At 51.1% G+C, this 19,019-nt stretch overlaps 1 protein-coding gene across 1 annotated transcript; it reads right to left on the bottom strand.

The window, feature by feature from the left end:
* Nucleotides 1-252: 252 nt before the first annotated feature.
* On the bottom strand, nt 253-16,895 carry LOC116937300 (volume-regulated anion channel subunit LRRC8E-like). Its single transcript, XM_076060017.1, has 9 exons — nt 16,591-16,895; nt 10,602-10,759; nt 10,036-10,149; nt 6,446-6,750; nt 4,658-5,167; nt 4,253-4,400; nt 3,351-3,509; nt 2,551-2,700; nt 253-2,358 (listed from the first exon to the last, which is right to left on the bottom strand). The coding sequence occupies exons 2-9, from the start codon at nt 10,743-10,745 to the stop codon at nt 1,348-1,350; spliced, it is 2,541 nt and encodes an 846-aa protein (XP_075916132.1). The 5' UTR covers nt 10,746-10,759; nt 16,591-16,895; the 3' UTR covers nt 253-1,347.
* Nucleotides 16,896-19,019: the final 2,124 nt, after the last annotated feature.

Raw genomic sequence — 19,019 nt, 5'->3', positions numbered from 1 at the left:
TCTCAGGGGATTCATAATAGCGCTCTCTCTCTTTCTCAATGGATTCATAATGGCTGTGTATCTCTGGGGATTTGCAATGGTTAAGACGGAGACATCGAGATGCTGGGTTTCCAGCTCTGGGTCCATGTGTATCAGCATCTCCTTTGGCCGCGCGTCTCTTCAAGGAGGGTCCTGGCGGCATGGCCTCGCAGAGACAATCAGAACACCCAAGGCAACGAAATCAACAGGACGCAGCAAACAAAGACAGCCTGGTCAAGATGGGGAAGCGTTTTAATGTTTGCATTCACGCTCTCGAGCATCCCGGCGGAAGCGGCGAGAAGAAGCGATTCACGGACCGCCCTTAAAAGCTGGGGGTTATGATCAAGCGCTTGGAGCCAACGGAGAAAAACAAAAAACCGGGGGTCCAAATTGGTCAACGGTGGCTTCCCCTAATACAGGTTTTGTATTTATTTTGGTGTTAGATCCCTTATCAGTGACTACACTCAGACCTGTCAACCCCTTATCAGTGACTACACTCAGACCTGTCAACCCCCTATCAATGCCTACACCCAGACCTAACAATCTCTAATCAATGGCTACACCCAGACCTGTCAACCCCTTATCAGTGCCTACACCCAGACCTGTCAATCTCTAATCAATGCCTACACCCAGACCTGTCAATCTCTAATCAATGCCTACACCCAGACCTGTCAACCCCTTATCAGTGCCTACACCCAGACCTGTAAATCTCTAATCAATGCCTACACCCAGACCTGTCAATCTCTAATCAATGCCTACACCCAGACCTGTCAACCCCTTATCAGTGCCTACACCCAGACCTGTCAATCTATAATCAATGCCTACACCCAGACTGTCAATCTCTAATCAATGCCTACACCCAGATCTGTCAATCTCTAATCAATGCCTAAACCCTGACCTGTCAACCCCTTATCAGTGCCTACACCCAGACCTGTCAATCCCTATTCAGTGCCTACACCCAGACCTGTCAACCCCTAATCATACAAACTCCACTCACTCTCACTGTAGAATAGGGGGAGATAGAACAGGGGGAGATTATACAAATTATCAGACAAGCTACTTCACGTGACTTTCAGCCACGGATTATTCAATGCGCATAACTGTAGTTTGCGGCTACATGAACCAACTGTTCGATCAATAAAACACAGACACAAGACCGTGTATTATTAGGCCCACCCTAGACTTACTGGACGTGTGCGACCCACTCGGCCCAAACTCAGTCCGCTGGTCGTCTGGACCTTCATTGGTGTCTACGCCTTGGTAATTGAGACGTTAACTACCTTACCTGATATACAGGAGGTCGTGGTTGTAATTACTGGTAAAAGCATCTCAGTGTCTTGGGGTTCCCTCCCAGTTTCTTGCGTTTCTCTCCCGGCTTCCAGAGGGGCTCTGCGTCGTTCTGCTGGGCTCGCCCCGCATCGCCTCCTTCACCCGCGCGGGCAGCGACTCGAAGAGCTCTTCCTCCACCACCAGCCCCCCGCGCCTCAGCTCCGCGCACTCCCCCAGCTCGGCCGGCAGCTCCGTCAGCCGGTTCCCCACCAGCTCCAACCTGCGCAGCCTCCTCAGCCTCCCCACCAGGCCGCTGAGTTCGCACAGCTCGTTGTTGGCGAGCGCCAGCGTCCGCAATCCCTCGCACCGGAACAACTCATCGGGCAGACGCCGCAGGGCATTGCCCGACAGAAGGAGGGTGCTCAGCTGAGTCAGCAGCCACACGTCGGGCGGCAGGGCAGCGATGGCGTTGCGGCTCAGGTCGAGGACGCGCAGGCCGTGCAGGCGGAGCAGCCCCGCGGGCAGCTCGCCCTCGATGAGATTCCCGTCGAGGAAGAGCGAGCGCAGGGCCGGCGACCCCGCCCCCGCCGCGAACCGTGGGACGCTCACGAGGGCGTTGTCCGAAAGGCGCAGGACGGCGAGGCGCTCCCAGGCGGCCGCCGGCAGCGACGCGTCATCGCCGTCGCCCAGCGAGCGGAGGCCGTTGCGGGACAGGTCGAGGTCGCTCAAGCGTCCCAGCGCCAGCAGGGGCCGCGGAAGCTCGGCGGGCTCCAGGCCGCAGCGCGTCAGCCGCAGCGTCTCCAAGCCGCGCAGCTTGCTCAGGGGCGCCGGCGACTCGAGGCGCACGCCGCCGTTGTCGAGGGCGAACGAGCGCAGGCCGCCGCCAGCGACGGCGGCCAGGCCGGGCGGGAGGCGGGCGACGCTTGTCGTCAGGCGCAGGCCCCGCAGGCGCCTGAGGCCGCCCAGCGGCTTAAGGAGCGCGGGCGTCAGGGGCCCCTCCAGGGACAGCTCCTCCAGGTGGCGCATTTCACGCAGCCAGCCCGGGACCTCCGCCTTGACCGCAAACTTCACCTGCAAGAGGGCGCGGGGGGGGCGGACGCCGCGAACGGCAACGGTGAATATCGGTCCCCGACACTGCGACTTAAATACATTTGGTGGGGGAGGTGACTTTTTGGTGATGTCACGGCCGGGTCAGTGGAGCCGAATGGACCGCTCCGACCGACCCACCCTCGCGCCCGCCCGCCCATCCACCCACCCACGCACCTCCAACTGGTGCAGCTCCTCGCTGAGGAAGGCGAGTGCGCGATTGTCAACGCTCACGGTGCAGTTCAGCAGCCGGAGTTGGTGCAGGTTCACCAACTGCACCACCGCCGCCCCCAGCGCCACCCCGTGCATCGAGTCCAGCGTCAGCACCTTCGGTGGGGGATTGGGTATGAGGGTGAGTGAGTTGGTGGGTGAGTGGGTGTGTGGGTCAGTGGGTATGTGGGTGAGTTGGTTGGGCGAGTGGGTGAGTTGGTAGACGAGTGGATGTGTGGGTGAGTGAGTTGGTGGGTGAGTGGGTGTGTGAGTTGGTGGGTGTATGGGTGAGTGGATGGGTGTGTGGGTGAGTGGGTTAGTGAGTGAGTGGGTGTGTGGGTGGGTGTGTGCGTGGGTGGGTGTGTTGGCGAGTGAGTGGGTGAGTGAGCAAGTGGGTGGGTGTGTGCGCGAGTGGTTGGGTGGGTGTGTGGGTGAGTTGGTGGGTAAGTGGGTGTCTGGATGAGTGGGTGGGTGTGTGGGTGAGTTAGTGGGTCAGTGGGTGTGTGAGTTGGTGGGTGTATGGGTGAGTGGGTGGGTGTGTGGGTGAGTGGGTTGGTGAGTGAGTGAGTGGGTGTGTGGGTGGGTGTGTGCATGGGTGGGTGTGTTGGCAAGCGAGTGGGTGAGTGAGCAAGTGGGTGGGTGTGTGCGAGAGTGGTTGGGTGGGTGTGTGGGCGAGTTGGTGGGTAAGTGGGTGTCTAGGTGAGTGAATTGGTGGGTGAGTGAGCAGGTGGGTGGGTGGGTGGGTGCATGGGTGTGTCCACGGGCACCTGTATCTGAGTGAGGCGGTATGTGTCCACTGGCACCGCTGCCAGCTTGCAGAGGCGTAGCTCGCTCTCGCCCTGCGCGTTGATCTCCAGTAGCCCCGTCAGATGCGACAGGGTCCACGCTTGATCCACGTTGACCTGCCTCAGCTTATTTTCGCTCACCTGCAGCAGCAGCAACAGCACCAGCAGCCAAGCGTGGATGGATTTTATTTGTTTCAGCAGCGAGGGCCCAATGAGCCGTACCGCCCCATGTTATACATATGTAGTGAGCAGCTTCCGAGACACATCGCGTAGAGGCCTTCTTATTTATTCTCACACTGGACGATACGTATATGTAAACATCTCTACGTAGCTACACAACCCCATCGTCGGCGTCCAACTACACAGTTACTTGACTTAGCGCAGCCAGGACTCAGGACCCCCTCATGTACACCCCGGTGCGGCCAAGCCCCGCCTCCGGCCACGTCCCCTTCCAGAATCTTCAAGCAGGTTCCCGGAGCTTGCGGTCTGACTCAGCCTTTGACCTTTACTACCGATACGCCCCCCCCCTTATAATTAGTCATTACATAACTTGCCCATAACTATAATTACCCCTCCAGGCCGACAGGTGGCACCCTGTCATTACACATAGACTAACACGGCCCATAGACTCAGACAGAGACCCAAAGACTCAACATCCCCCCGTATAGCCTCGATGGACTGTTGGGGCAAGTGCTGTTAGCGAGCACCGATGCAGGCCAGGCCAGAACGGCACACGAGGGGGTGGGTGGCCAGCACCACGCTCACCACACAGAGACCCACAGTTTGTTGTCCTAACCCCGCATCTCAGATCAGCGCGGTCGGCTCCGTCCAGTGTACGGCGTGCGTGCAGCGCACAGCGTGCTCTGCGAGCGGCTTCTCCTCACCTCGGACAGGAAGACGGAGAACTTGGATGCGTAGCAGGGGTCGTACTTGTCCACTAGGTGCAGGAGGAAGGCGAAGTCGTTGCGCACATCCGGAATGTCGTCCACCCCCGTCTCCTGGCGCGTCTCCGCGAAGCTGTACTCCTTGAGCCTGCAGTGTCAGCGCCCCCCCCACCCCCCAGCACAGAGAACTCAGTGCCCGTCGACCCTTGTCCCGACGCGGAAGATCTCCCACGAAGCCAATAGTAAAACGTTACATTTAGATCTTTGTTGCAGTGTCGCCGTCCGCGCTAACCGCGTCTCCACGATCGCCGAAAAGCCCGTAGGCCAAAGCCAGAAGGCTGCCAGACGGCGATCCGGTGCCACACAACCGCTCTGCGGCAGCACCGCCGCCCCCCCCCCTCTCACCTGCAGGTCACCACCCAGTAGACGACGTAGGCACAGGTGAGCGCGTAAACACACATCGTGGTCGCGTAGGCCATCCACATCATGCGGAAGATGCGCCACAGCCCGTGGACGCAGTAGAAGTTCCCGTAGCCCGTGATGTACTCGCCTTCCACGCAGTGGATGTGGTAGCGCATATTGGGGCAGGCGTAGCCGGTGTACGCGAGCACCACCAGCGCCTGCAGCAAGCGGGCCGCCGTCTGCAACACGTATATCCTGTGGAGCCCGCCGCCCGCCTCCGTGTGAGCGCGGAGTTTCTTCACCTTCTCGAAGAGAGCCTTGGCCTGCTCGCCCTCCTTCTTGTCCAGGATGCGATCATCCGATGGCGTCCGCCGGTCCTCGCTCTGCCCCGGGGGGGACCGGTCGGGTGGTGCGGCCTCGCCGGGGTCGACAAACTGGACGGAGGGCCGGGGCGGTCCCGGCGGAGACTCAGGAGGCAGCTTCTCCATGGGGATTTCGCCGGATCTCGGGTCGCTGCGTACGTGGGATTGCGTGGACATCGGGCAACGCGTCATGACGCAGAGAAGCACAGAGACCCATAGAGACTCACAGAGACCCTTAGAGACTCAGAGACCCATAGAGACTCACAGAGACCCGCAGAGACCCACAGAGACCCATAGAGACTCACAGAGACCCATAGAGACTCAGCGACCCATAGAGACTCAATGAGACCCATAGAGACTCACAGAGACCCATGGAGACTCACAGAGATCCTTAGAGACTCAGAGACCCATAGAGACTCACAGAGACCCACAGAGACCCACAGAGACCCATAGAGACCCACAGAGACCCATAGAGACTCACAGATACCCGCAGAGACCCATCGAGACTCACAGAGACCCGTAGAGACCCACAAAGACCCATACAGACTCACAGACACCCACATCACACACGCACACAAAGATCCCCTGTATAGCCTTAACAGACGGTAGGGGCAAGTGCTGTTAGCGAGCACTTATGAAGGCTGGAATTGTACAAGAGGGGGTGGGTGGCCAGCACCACGCCTGGTCGCCTTTGTCTCCCCAGTGGCGATGTTTACCAGGTACTCATTTGAGACCGAGTCGACCTAGGGGAGGCCCAGAACTGGTTCAGATAATCGTCGCTGGTCTTGGCCGTGAGCGGGAATCGAACCTGGGTCGCCGGGTTCATAGCGCAGGTCGCTAACCGCTTCACTACCGCTCCCCACAAAAACAAAACAAAGATCCCCCGTATAGCCTTAACAGACTGTAGGGGCAAGTGCTGTTAGCGAGCACCTATGAAGGCTGGAACGGTATACGAGGGGGTGGGCAGCCAGCACGACGCCCGACCGCCTTTGTCTCCGCAGTGGCAATGTTTTTATTCACCACACCAGGTACTCATTTGAGGCTGAGTCGACCTAGGGGAGGCCCAGGACCGGTTCAGATAATCGTCACTGGTGTTAGCCGTGAGCGGGAATCGAACCCGGGTCGCCAGGTTCATACCACAGCAGCGCGCTAACCGCTATACTACCGCTCCCCACACACACGTCACACACACGTACACACACACGCACACCGCCAACCGTAAGCCAAACCGGTTATGAAACGCAGGGGGATAGAGATATGTGTGAACGGGCTCGCTGCCCCAAACCCACGCGGGGTCCCCCTGCAGGGAGAAAGGGGAACTTTTTAGGTTTTTTTTACTTAAGGGGGGAAGGAATGACAAAGGCAAGAGAGGGGATAATAATAACCAGGAAGGAGCCGTGGGCCGTCTCTCCGTCAGCCCCCTTCTGACCTGCAGCTCCCCGCCGTGGCGGGCAGCGACGGCCGCAACGCCGCCGCCGTTGTTGCCACCCCATCAAGCGCGGCCTCGTGGACGGCGTGCGTGGTCCACTGCGAATCCATGCACTTGCCCAGCACGGACACAAAGTGCTCAATCTTGGAGCTCGTCTCCGGGAACCTGAACCAGAAGTTTCTGGTGGCCGTCAGGACGAGCGTGTGCAGCACCACGAGGTGCGGGAAGTACTTGCTGATCCACAGCACCGCGTTGTCGTAGCAGAACTGGTTGATCAACCGGTACTGGTACTGGTCGAAGCCGGTCTGGGCGAGTGTGGGAACGCACGCAGAAGGGCAAAGTGAACTGGCGTGGCGGTGATATCGCATGCCCCTCCCTTGCAGGGTGACAGAGCTGGCTCAAATATGGCTTTCGCCTGATGATGCCGGTTGTAATTACTGGCAAAACGTCACCGTACTCAAGATCGTCAATGTTGTGGCTTTGCTCTCCAACACACTGGTGTGCTGTACTAGGATATTACACTATACACTACACTATACACTACACTATATATTACACTATACATTACACTATCACGTACATTACAATATACACTACACTATAAATTACACTATACACTACACTACTATACACTACACTATACATTACACTATACACTACACACCACACGTTATACTATACACTACACTATACATTACACTATACACTACACTATATATTACACTACACTATACATTACACTATACACTACACACCACATTATAGTATTCACTACACTATACATTACACTATACATTACACTACACTATACATTACACTACACTATACATTACACCACACGTTATACATTACACTACACTATACATTACACTATAATGTACATTACAATATACACTGCACTATACATTACACTATACACTACACTACTATAGACACTATACATTACAGTTTAACACGTAGGCTTTCGCGACCAATATTATTCTTAATAAAGGTTTTTGGGTTAGATCGCGTTTATTTTAATGTGTCGTAACCCTCCACCACCCGACACGGCCAATCAGCAAAAAAAAGTGTCACGTTGACAAAAGACAAATAATTCACTACTTTAGCCCACCGGTGTGTTGAAGAGTGAATCCACATTTACAGATTGAGTACGACGTTTCGCTGGTAAATACATCCAGCATCATCGGGCAATTCGCCAGAATGGTAAAGCCCTCGCTTGCTCCCGGTTTTATATAGAGCAGCAGGATGACGTCATCACTTAACTCATATCAGGTGCAGTGATTAGAGGCGGAGGGGGGGGGGTATTGTAATTATATAATCGATTAGTAATCAGTCATTGGTTATGATTAGTAATGAGTTGTAGATTAGTAATTCTTTAAATCAAAATGTAATGTGTATTATTTAATAATACGCTTCCAGGCCGCACTAAGCCGGTAGCTGTCAGAGCGATTAAAGTTATTCTTGTTCCTCTCAATTTCAATGGATTCTCTAATTAGTCTTTGCCAGTAATAATTAGTTTTACACACCACTGCAACATTGTCAAAATCAATTGAGTGTCCTTGTTGACAAGCATGTTCTGCCACTGCCGACAGTTGTGTTTGAGATAATTTAATATTTCTCTGATGTTCTTTTAGTCTTACGCTGATGTTACGTCCCGTCTGCCCAATGTAGCAGCTGCCACATGAACAATTAATCCGATATACACCTTCTGTTGATAGTTTAGGTAATGCGTCTTTAGTGCAAGATACTAGTTTTTGAATATTGTGTACTGTACCAAATCTTACTGTAATGTTTTGCTTTTGCAAAACACGGGCTAATTTGTCAGTTACTCCTGAGATATATGGAATTTTTATTGTTTTAACAATCTGGTCGCTTTCAGCAGTATTGCTTTGCGATCGTGATTTGGCATTCAATGCTCTGTTAATTTGAGCATTATTGTAGCCATTCTGTCGTAGTGCGTCTTTAACGTGTTTAATCTCTCTCACTAGACTCTCACCATCTGACACTGTTTTAGCCCGATGTATGAGCGTCTTGATAAGAGAGGATTTCTGAGCTGGATGATGATGTGATTCTGCATTCAGATAGGCATCAGTGTGCGTTTGCTTTCTGTAAACGCTGTGTGTTATTTTACCGTTTAGGCCATGTCCAAGCAAAATATCTAGGAATGGGAGTGTGTTATTCACCTCCATTTCCATGGTGAACTGGATGGCCGGGTTTTGTGCATTGAGATGATTTAGAAAATCATTAAGTGTATCTTTACCATGTGGCCAGACAACCAAAGTGTCATCCACATATCTAAACCAAAAGGATGGTTTTAATGTGCTCGAGGCAAGTGCTCTTATTTCAAAGTTTTCCATGTACAAATTTGCTATAGCAGGAGATAAAGGAGAACCCATTACTGCTCCTTCTTTTTGTTTAAAGAAATCCCCTCTCCATAAGAAGTAAGTGTTATTTAAACAATGGCCAGCAAGTTTCGGAATATCTTTTGGTAAACCGGTTTTCTTTACTAGTGTATCAAGTAATTTAAGCGATTCGTCCACTGGAACCTTAGTGAATAGAGAAATCACATCAAAACTTACCAGAATATCATCAGGAGTAAGTTTAATATCTTTAATCACATTCACAAGATGTTCTGAATTTTTTATGAATGAAGATGTCTTACCGATGTAGGGCTGTATTTGTTTGGTTATATATTTTGCTAATTGATATGTGGCAGAGCCAATTGTACTGACTATGGGTCGTAATGGGATGCCGATTTTATGAATCTTTGGTAGCCCATAGAGTCTAGGTGGTTTTGAGGCCCTTGGCTTAATTAGGTATTGCTCATTTTTAGGGATTAATGAATTTGCAATTATTGCAGTGGTCTTACGTTCTAAAGTATTAGTTGGATCTCGTTTAATTTTAATGTAAGTACTTTCCTCTAGTAAATTTCTAATTTTATTATCATAATCGGCTCGTGACATCACTACAGTAGTGCGGCCTTTATCAGCTGCTAGGATTTGGATATCCTTATTTACACGCAGCTCTCTTAAGGCTTTTGCCGTTACCCCACGCACAATTCCAGTGGATGAGATAATTGCTGAGGTAGAATCAGCAGTTAGACTCCTTCCACATAATGAGGCAGAGATAACTAGACATGAGGTTGCTAAAATAATTGAGAATAGCAAAGTTCCAAAAGTAAATATTAGCTCTACCAGCGAAACGTCACAGTACTCAAACTGTAAATGTGGATTCACTCTTCAACACACCGGTGGGCTAAAGTAGTGAATTATTTGTCTTTTGTCAACGTGACACTTTTTTTTTTGCTGATTGGCCGTGTCGGGTGGTGGAGGGTTACGACACATTTATAAATAAACGCGATCTAACCCAAAAACCTTTATTATGAACTATACATTACACTATACACTACACTATACACTACACTACTATAGACACTATACATTACACTATACACTACACTATACACTACACTATACATGACACTATTCCTCGGGCAACTGTCGGTGGCGCAGCCGGCCTTTCCGCTGGCAACCAGCGGTTCCCCCCCTGCACGGTGGTGCCGAGCCGGCCCGAGGGGGACCCTCACTCACCCTGTGGGCCCTGGGGTTGGCCACGAGGTCCCTCAGCACGGTCTCGTTCCACTCCTTCAGATCCACGTCGAAGCCGCTCGGCACCGGCACACACAGGATGCGCTCGTTCATGTTCTGGGCAGAGGCGGGGGAAGTGGGTACCGCGTGACCATGACGAGCGGTCGTCATGGTCACGTGACGCTGTGTGGTCTCCTGGAGGACGCCGCTCCACGCAGGTGGTTCACTTTGCGCGATTTCCGGTGTGTACGGGGGGGGGGGGGGCAACCCATATCGACCCAAGATTCGCTCTCTTTGAGTTAGCTCGCACGCAGAGTTGGAACCCACGACCTCCTGCGTGCCAGCCGAGGTAGTAAACATCTCGCGGCCACCGTGCTGATGAGACATACGCAGAGTCCGAATATGCAGCAGGGGTCGGGGATGGAACCTGTGACCTCCTACATACCAGGCGAGGTCGTCAATATCTCCCGGCCACCGTGGCGCGATGTTATACAATATCCATGAGCAAGGCGGCGACATTGATGAATGTGCGTGGGGGGGCTCTCTGGAGCGTTGTTGGAACGACGCACCTGCAGCATCACGGCAAAGATGCCGATCATGAACATGGGCACGGAGAGCATGTCGCACAACACGTCCCACCAGGGCTGAAGGATCTTGAGGTCCTGGTGACCCTCCAATGAGAAGGAGGAGGTCAGGGCTCCGATGGGAATCATGACTCGGGCCGAGACTGCACACAAGCATACATCAGGCGCGCAGAAACACGCACAGAGAGACACTCGCACAGAGGCGCGCACACAGAGACACACACACAGAGACACACACACAGAGACACACACACAGAGACACACACACAGAGACACGCACACAGAGACACATACACAGAGACACACACAGAGACACACACGCAGACATCAGGCGCGCAGAAACACACACACAGAGACACGCACACAGAAACACACACACAGAAACACACACAGAGACACACACAGAGACACGCGCACAGAGACACACACACAGGCAACAAAGACACACACAGAGACACGCACACAGGCAACAGAGACACACACACAGAGACACGCACACAGAGACACGCACACAGACACACACAACAACAACAACCGCCATTCGCCACTAAGTGGCGGTGACGTCACCACGACGCTTGTGCCAGGCTATGTGCACCCTGAGGCCACGTGAAGTGTCGAACGCCCGCTGGCAAGAGGTCACGGGGCAGACCCAGGTGCCACGGGTCGACTGACTGAGATGACTGGCTGATGCACCACCTGTGCCCCCTACTGTGCCAACCTGCTGTGCTTTAGCCACCCGGCGCTCCGCTCACTGTTGTGAGCGTCGCTCCTCCGCCCTCCGTTGTTGTTGGAGGGCGACTGCCTCCCATTACGACCCATAGTCAGTACAATTGGCTCTGCCACATATCAATTAGCAAAATATATAACCAAACAAATACAGCCCTACATCGGTAAGACATCTTCATTCATAAAAAATTCAGAACATCTTGTGAATGTGATTAAAGATATTAAACTTACTCCTGATGATATTCTGGTAAGCTTTGATGTGATTTCTCTATTCACTAAGGTTCCAGTGGACGAATCGCTTAAATTACTTGATACACTAGTAAAGAATACCGGTTTACAAAAAGATATTCCGAAACTTGCTGGCCATTGCTTAAATAACACTTACTTCTTATGGAGAGGGGATTTCTTTAAACAAAAGGAAGGAGCAGCAATGGGTTCTCCTTTATCCCCTGCTATAGCAAATTTGTACATGGAAAACTTTGAAATAAGAGCACTTGCCTCGAGCACATTAAAACCATCCTTTTGGTTTAGGTATGTGGATGACACTTTGGTTGTCTGGCCACATGGTAAAGATACACTTAATGATTTTCTAAATCATCTCAATGCACAAAACCCGGCCATCCAGTTCACCATGGAAATGGAGGTGAATAACACACTCCCATTCCTAGATATTTTGCTTGGACATGGCCTAAACGGTAAAATAACACACAGCGTTTACAGAAAGCAAACGCACACTGATGCCTATCTGAATGCAGAATCACATCATCATCCAGCTCAAAAATCTTCTCTTATCAAGACGCTCGTACATCGGGCAAAAACCGTGTCAGATGGTGAGAGTCTAGTGAGAGAGATTAAACACGTTAAAGACGCACTACGACAGAATGGCTACAATAATGCTCAAATTAACAGAGCACTGAATGCCAAATCACGATCGCAAAGCAATACTACTGAAAGCGACCAGATTGTTAAAACAATAAAAATTCCATATATCTCAGGAGTAACTGACAAATTAGCCCGCGTTTTGCAAAAGCAAAACATTACAGTAAGATTTGGTACAGTACACAAAATTCAAAAACTAGTATCTTGCACTAAAGACGCATTACCTAAACTATCAACAGAAGGTGTATATCGGATTAATTGTTCATGTGGCAGCTGCTACATTGGGCAGACGGGACGTAACATCAGCGTAAGACTAAAAGAACATCAGAGAAATATTAAATTATCTCAAACACAACTGTCGGCAGTGGCAGAACATGCTTGTCAACAAGGACACTCAATTGATTTTGACAATGTTGCAGTGGTGTGTAAAACTAATTATTACTGGCAAAGACTAATTAGAGAATCCATTGAAATTGAGAGGAACAAGAATAACTTTAATCGCTCTGACAGCTACCGGCTTAGTGCGGCCTGGAAGCGTATTATTAAATAATACACATTACATTTTGATTTAAAGAATTACTAATCTACAACTCATTACTAATCATAACCAATGACTGATTACTAATCGATTATATAATTACATTACCCCCCCCTCCGCCTCTAATCACTGCACCTGATGAGTTAAGTGATGACGTCACTCTTCTGCTCTATATAAAACCGGGAGCAAGCGAGGGCTTTACCATTCTGGCGAATTGCCCGATGATGCTGGAAGTATTTACCAGCGAAACGTCGTACTCAAACTGTAAATGTGGATTAACTCTTCAACACACCGGGGGGCTGAAGTAGTGAATTATTTGTCTTTTGTCAACGTGACACTTTTCTTTGCTGATTGGCCGTGTCGGGTGGTGGAGGGTTACGACACATTTATAAATAAACGCGATCTAACCCAAAAACCTTTATTATGAATAATATTGGTCGCGAAAGCCTACGTGTTAAACTGAAGGGAGGGAATGACCGTGGCCGAGAAGACCTGAAGCTTAGTGCGGAGCGACAGACCAGGTAGCTTCCACACAGCGTTACGCAACCGATGAAAAGATATTGCCGCTCGACTGATTCGGAGTGAGACCTCTGCTGTTAAACTGGAGCCAGTCATAAGCACACTGCCCAGGTATGGGAAACTCTCCACTCTCTCCACAACTGCCCCATCACCGATTGGGAGTTGTGGGGGTGGAGTGTCCGATGGTACAAAATACCCAGGCAGGTGCTTAGTTTTGGTGGGGCTGATGGTAAGGCCCGACCTCTTAGTGGCACGCTCCAGTCTCAGCAGCAGCGTCTCCAACTCCTCCTCTGACTGAGCAGCTATTACCAAGTCATCAGCATACATAACGTGGTTGAGCAATAGGGAGCCATCCCTTGACCGCACCCGGGCATCGATTAGCCTCCCATTATATCTGTACCATATGGAGATTCCCCCGGTACAGCTATTGAAGGCTTCATGAACTACGTGGTCAAAATAGATGTTAAATAATGTGGGAGCCAGAGGACATCCCTGTCGCACCCCAAGGTGTACAGGGAATGGCTCTGACTCCCGGCCACGTAGTTTTACCCGGGCCCGCTCACCATCATGAAGGTCCTTAATGATCGTGAGCAGAGGGTCAGGTACTCCAAAAGCACGAAGAACGACCCAGAGCCCAGGCCTACTGATGGTATCATAGGCCTTGACCAGGTCAATAAAGCAGAGATGTAGGTCTTGTTGGAATTCCCTACACCTCTGCTGTAGCAGACGGACAGAAAATATGGCATCTGTGCAGGACAGAGACACACACACACAGACACGCACACAGAGACGCGCACAGAGACACACACACAGAGACACAGAGACACACACACAGAGACACACACAGAGACACGCGCACAGAGACACACACACAGGCAACAAAGACGCACACAGAGACACCAACACAGGCAACAAAGACACACAGAGACACGCACACAGGCAACAGAGACACACACAGAGACATGCACACAGAGACACTCGCACACAGAGACATTCGCACACACACACAGGCAACAAAGACAAAGATCCCCCATATAGCCTTAACAGACTGCAGGGGCAAGTGCTGTTAGCGAGCACCTATGAAGGCCGGAACGGTACACGAGGGGGTGGGTGGCAAGCACCACGCCCGACCGCCTTTGTCTCCCTAGTGGCAATGTTTACACACCGCACCAGGTACTCATTTGAGGCTGAGTCGACCTAGGGGAGGCCCGGGACCGGTTCAGATAATTGTCACTGGTGTTGGCCGTGAGCGGGAATCGAACCCGGGTCGCCAGGTTCATAGCGCAGCGCGCTAACCGCTACACTATCGCTCCCCACAAGGCAACAAAGTCGCACACACAGACACGCTCACAGACACACACACAGAGACACACACAGAGACACACACAGAGGCAGACACACACACAGGCAACAAAGATGCACACAGAGACACAGACAGGCAGACACGCACACAGAGACACGCACACACAGAGACACATGCACACACAGGCAGACACACACAGAGGTGCACACAGAGACACACACACACAGACACACGCACACAGAGACACACACACAGAGACACGCACACACAGAGACACACACACACGCACAGAAACACGCACACAGAGACACTCGCACAGAGACTCGCACAGAGACACACACACAGAGACACTCGCACAGAGACACACGCACACAGAGACACGCACACACAGAGACACACACACAGAGACACGCACAGAAACACGCACACAGAGACACTCGCACAGAGACTCGCACAGAGACGCGCACACAGAGACACACAGAGACACGCACACACAGACACACACAGAGACACACGCACACACAGAGACACACACACAGAGACACGCACAGAAACACGCACACAGAGACACACACACAGACACACACACAGAGACACACACACAGAGACACACACACACAGAGACACACACACAGACACACACAGAGAAACACACACACAGAGACACACACAAAGAGACACACACACAGAGACAGACACACACACACAGAGACACACAGAGACACACACAGAGACACACACACAGACACACACACAGAGACACACACACAGAGACACACACACAGAGACACACACACAGACACACACAGACACACACACATACACACAGACACAACACAAATGTCTCCCCGTGTAGTCTCCCTGACGGGCTGCGTGATGCTGACAGACACAGAGACACACAGACACACACATACACACACACAGACACACAGAAACAGAGACACACACAGAGACATACCCACACACAGAGACACACACACACAGACACACCCACACACATAGACACACACACAGAGACACACACACACAGACTCACACAGATACACACAGACAAACACACAGACACACACAGACAGAGACACACACAGAGACAGACACAACACAAATGTCTCCCCGTGTAGTCTCCCTGACGGGCTGCGTGAGGCTTACAGAGACACAGAGAGACACACACACAGAGACACACACACAGAGACACACACAGAGACACACACAGAGACAACACAAATGTCTCCCCGTGTAGTCTCCCTGACGGGCTGCGTGAGGCTAACAGACACACACAGAGACACGCACACACAGAGACACACACACAGAGACACACACACACAGAGACAGACACACACAGACACACACACAGAGACACAGAGACAGACAACAACACAAATGTCTCCCCGTGTAGTCTCCCTAACGGGCTGCATGAGGCTTACAGACACACACACAGAGACACACACACACAGAGACAGACACACACAGACACACACACAGAGACACACATACACAGATACACACACACAGAGACACACACACAGACACACACACAGAGACACGCACACACACAGACACACACACAGAGACACACACACAGAGACACACACACACACAGAGACACACACAGAGACACACACACACAGAGACACATACACAGACACACACAGACACAACACAAATGTCTCCCCGTGTAGTCTCCCTGACGGGCTGCGTGAGGCTTACACACACACACAGAGACACACACAGAGACACACACACAGAGACACACACACACAGAAACACACACACACAGAGACACACACACAGAGACACACACACAGAGACACACACACAGAGACACACACACACAGAGACACACACAGACACACAGACACAGAGACACACACACAGACACACACACAGACACAACACAAATGTCTCCCCGTGTAGTCTCCCTGATGGGCTGCGTGAGGCTGACAGAGCCCGCGCGTCTTTGTGGGCCTCAGGCTGTGAGGGCGAGAGGTCGGCTCCACTCTCTCACTCACCGCCCCCGTTGTGTTGCTCGCTCTCGTTCACGTTTTTGTTTTATTATAGTCGTAGTAGTTGTTGATATTACAGTATTAGTTATTATAGCAGTTCATGTTTTTATTACTATTGTAATTGTTTATATTATTGCTGTTGTAAGTTGTTGATGTTATTATTAGTGTTATAGTTACGATTGTAGATGTTATTGTTATTATAGTAGTAGTTATACTTATGATTATAGATGTTGTGGTGGTGGTTGTTAGTCTCCTCAGAACACACAGCCGCCTTCTCCCGCCAAAACGCGACACTTTGGTGGTGGAGGGAGAGGGTCGTGGGCGAAACCAACACGGGCAGCGGGCGAGGGAGGGGTGAATGCCACCGGCAAACTTAAATTGTTTTAATTTAGGGGGGTACACAGCAAACCCAACCGTTCACTAACGCCAGCGAGCCCCTCTTGCTTCTTTTCGCTATGGATGAAATAATTAAACATCAAACAAATTCGCTACATTTATTCAGCGCGTCTTGAGTTTTGATGCTTTTCATACCCCTCCCCCTCTTCCGGGCTATGCTTGGTATAGTCTGAAACGCAGCAGCGCCTTATCTAGTCTATGCTATTTACCATGGGCCTTAATCGGGCTATGAAATAAAGTTAAATGTCACGTGCAATGGAGCTGACCAATTAAAAAAAACACCCACAAAATATCAACACCACGTGACTCGTGGTGGGAGGGGGGTTGCCATCTTGGTAAGGGAGAAGCCACCACACACCCCCCTACCCAAGATGACCGCCCAAACGTTGTTTGACTGGTTGTTGGGGAGAACCTCTGATAGCCAATAGCGACTATTAGGCGACTATTCACACTCGACTATTGCGGAGCTGTAGAAGCCCATCACGCTTTTACCCCGTCGTGGTCTTTGCGCAGGCAAAGTGAGTTCTCAGGCCCGTACGGGCGTACAGCCGTTTCAATACGGGCAAACAACAATACAAATCCGTGTCGATTTGTTTGTGTTTCTTCCTTGTGATGGGACTTGGTAGGATTAACGTTGAGATTTATAAGGGGCACGGGGTGATCAGTAAGGTCTGAATTGGTCTGTAATAAGGTAGGACACTGATAAAGGGTTGACAGTTGTGTAGTGTATAGTGTAGTATAATGTATAGGATGAACGTTGAGATTTATAAGGGGCACGGGGTGATCAGTAAGGTCTGAATTGGTCTGTAATAAGGTAGGGCACTGATAAGGGGTTGACAGCTGTGTAGTGTATAGTGTAGTATAATGTATAGGATGAACGTTGAGATTTATAAGGGGCACGGGGTGATCGACAAGGTCTGAATTGGTCTGTAATAAGGCAGAGCGCCGATAAGGGGTTGACAGCTGTGTAGTGTATAGTGTAGTATAATGTATAGGATGAACGTTGAGATTTATAAGGGCCACGGGGTGATCAGTAAGGTCTGAGTTGGTCTGTAATAAGGTAGGGCACTGATAAGTGGTTGAGAGTTATGCTACTGACACTAACGGTGTGACTATGCATACGTAGTCGTTCAGAGTGTTCAACGTCGGCCTGGGTGCTGCGGTCGTCCAGGCGGGCACCGTTCTGGCCCACGCAGTGGCCGCGTGTCGCGGGAAGGCCGGCGAGGCGACCACAGATGTCTCGTGGCCACGGTGAAGCGGAGGAGCGAGCCGGGCGAATCATGGATGGACGCGCTGCGTTGCAAGAATTCCGATTTTATCCGGCGAGCGGCGGGGCGAATTTTCAAAACATTTTCAGTCAGGGTAAATATGACACTTTGGCCGCACGTCCCTGATGGCAGCACCGCATTGACACGGGCAACGCCGCTTCCGTACGCCAGAATTCACACGGGCTCAGTCGTCAGGAGGAGGACCACGTTCGCCACTGCGGTCGACGAGGGGAGCTCACGTTGGTCCCGTTAAGAAACACGATGGGAGTCTGCGGCTTCGCGCGGATTTACGCCAATTGAACAAGATCTCCGTGGCAGATGCACACCCGCTCCCACGGTTGGACGATTCATTGGATGCCCTGTCGGCTGTGTGGGTTTTCTACCACACTTGACTTGTCGTCGGGGTGTTGGCAGTTGCCTCTTGATGAGAGCTCTAAACCAAATCCTGCGTTCTGAACACCTCGGGCTCTAAATTTTGATTTAAAGCTTTCGTGACTGCAGTGATTCATATTCTTAGCTCTTTCGGTAAAGTCACGTTGAAGGGAAACAATAAAATAATAAAATATATATATATAAATAAAAATTCTCACGACGTTTCGACCATAACGCACACGGTCATCATCAGTTTGTGTTATGGTCGAAACGTCGTGAGAATTTTTATTGTTTTATATATATTTTATTATTTTATTGTTTCCCTTCAACGTGGTGACTTTACCGAAAGAGCTAAGAACACCTCGGGCTCTGTTCCAGTTTAATTGTCTCCCGATGGGA

Source organism: Petromyzon marinus, unplaced genomic scaffold (genome assembly GCF_048934315.1).
Source record: "Petromyzon marinus isolate PM22_M1 ecotype Great Lakes invasive population unplaced genomic scaffold, UKy_Petmar_22M1.pri1.0 PM_G_Scaffold_15, whole genome shotgun sequence".
Taxonomy (NCBI): Eukaryota; Metazoa; Chordata; class Hyperoartia; order Petromyzontiformes; family Petromyzontidae; genus Petromyzon; species Petromyzon marinus.
The sequence above is the reverse complement of the archived record's forward strand: the minus strand, read 5'-3'. Positions and strand labels throughout refer to the sequence as shown.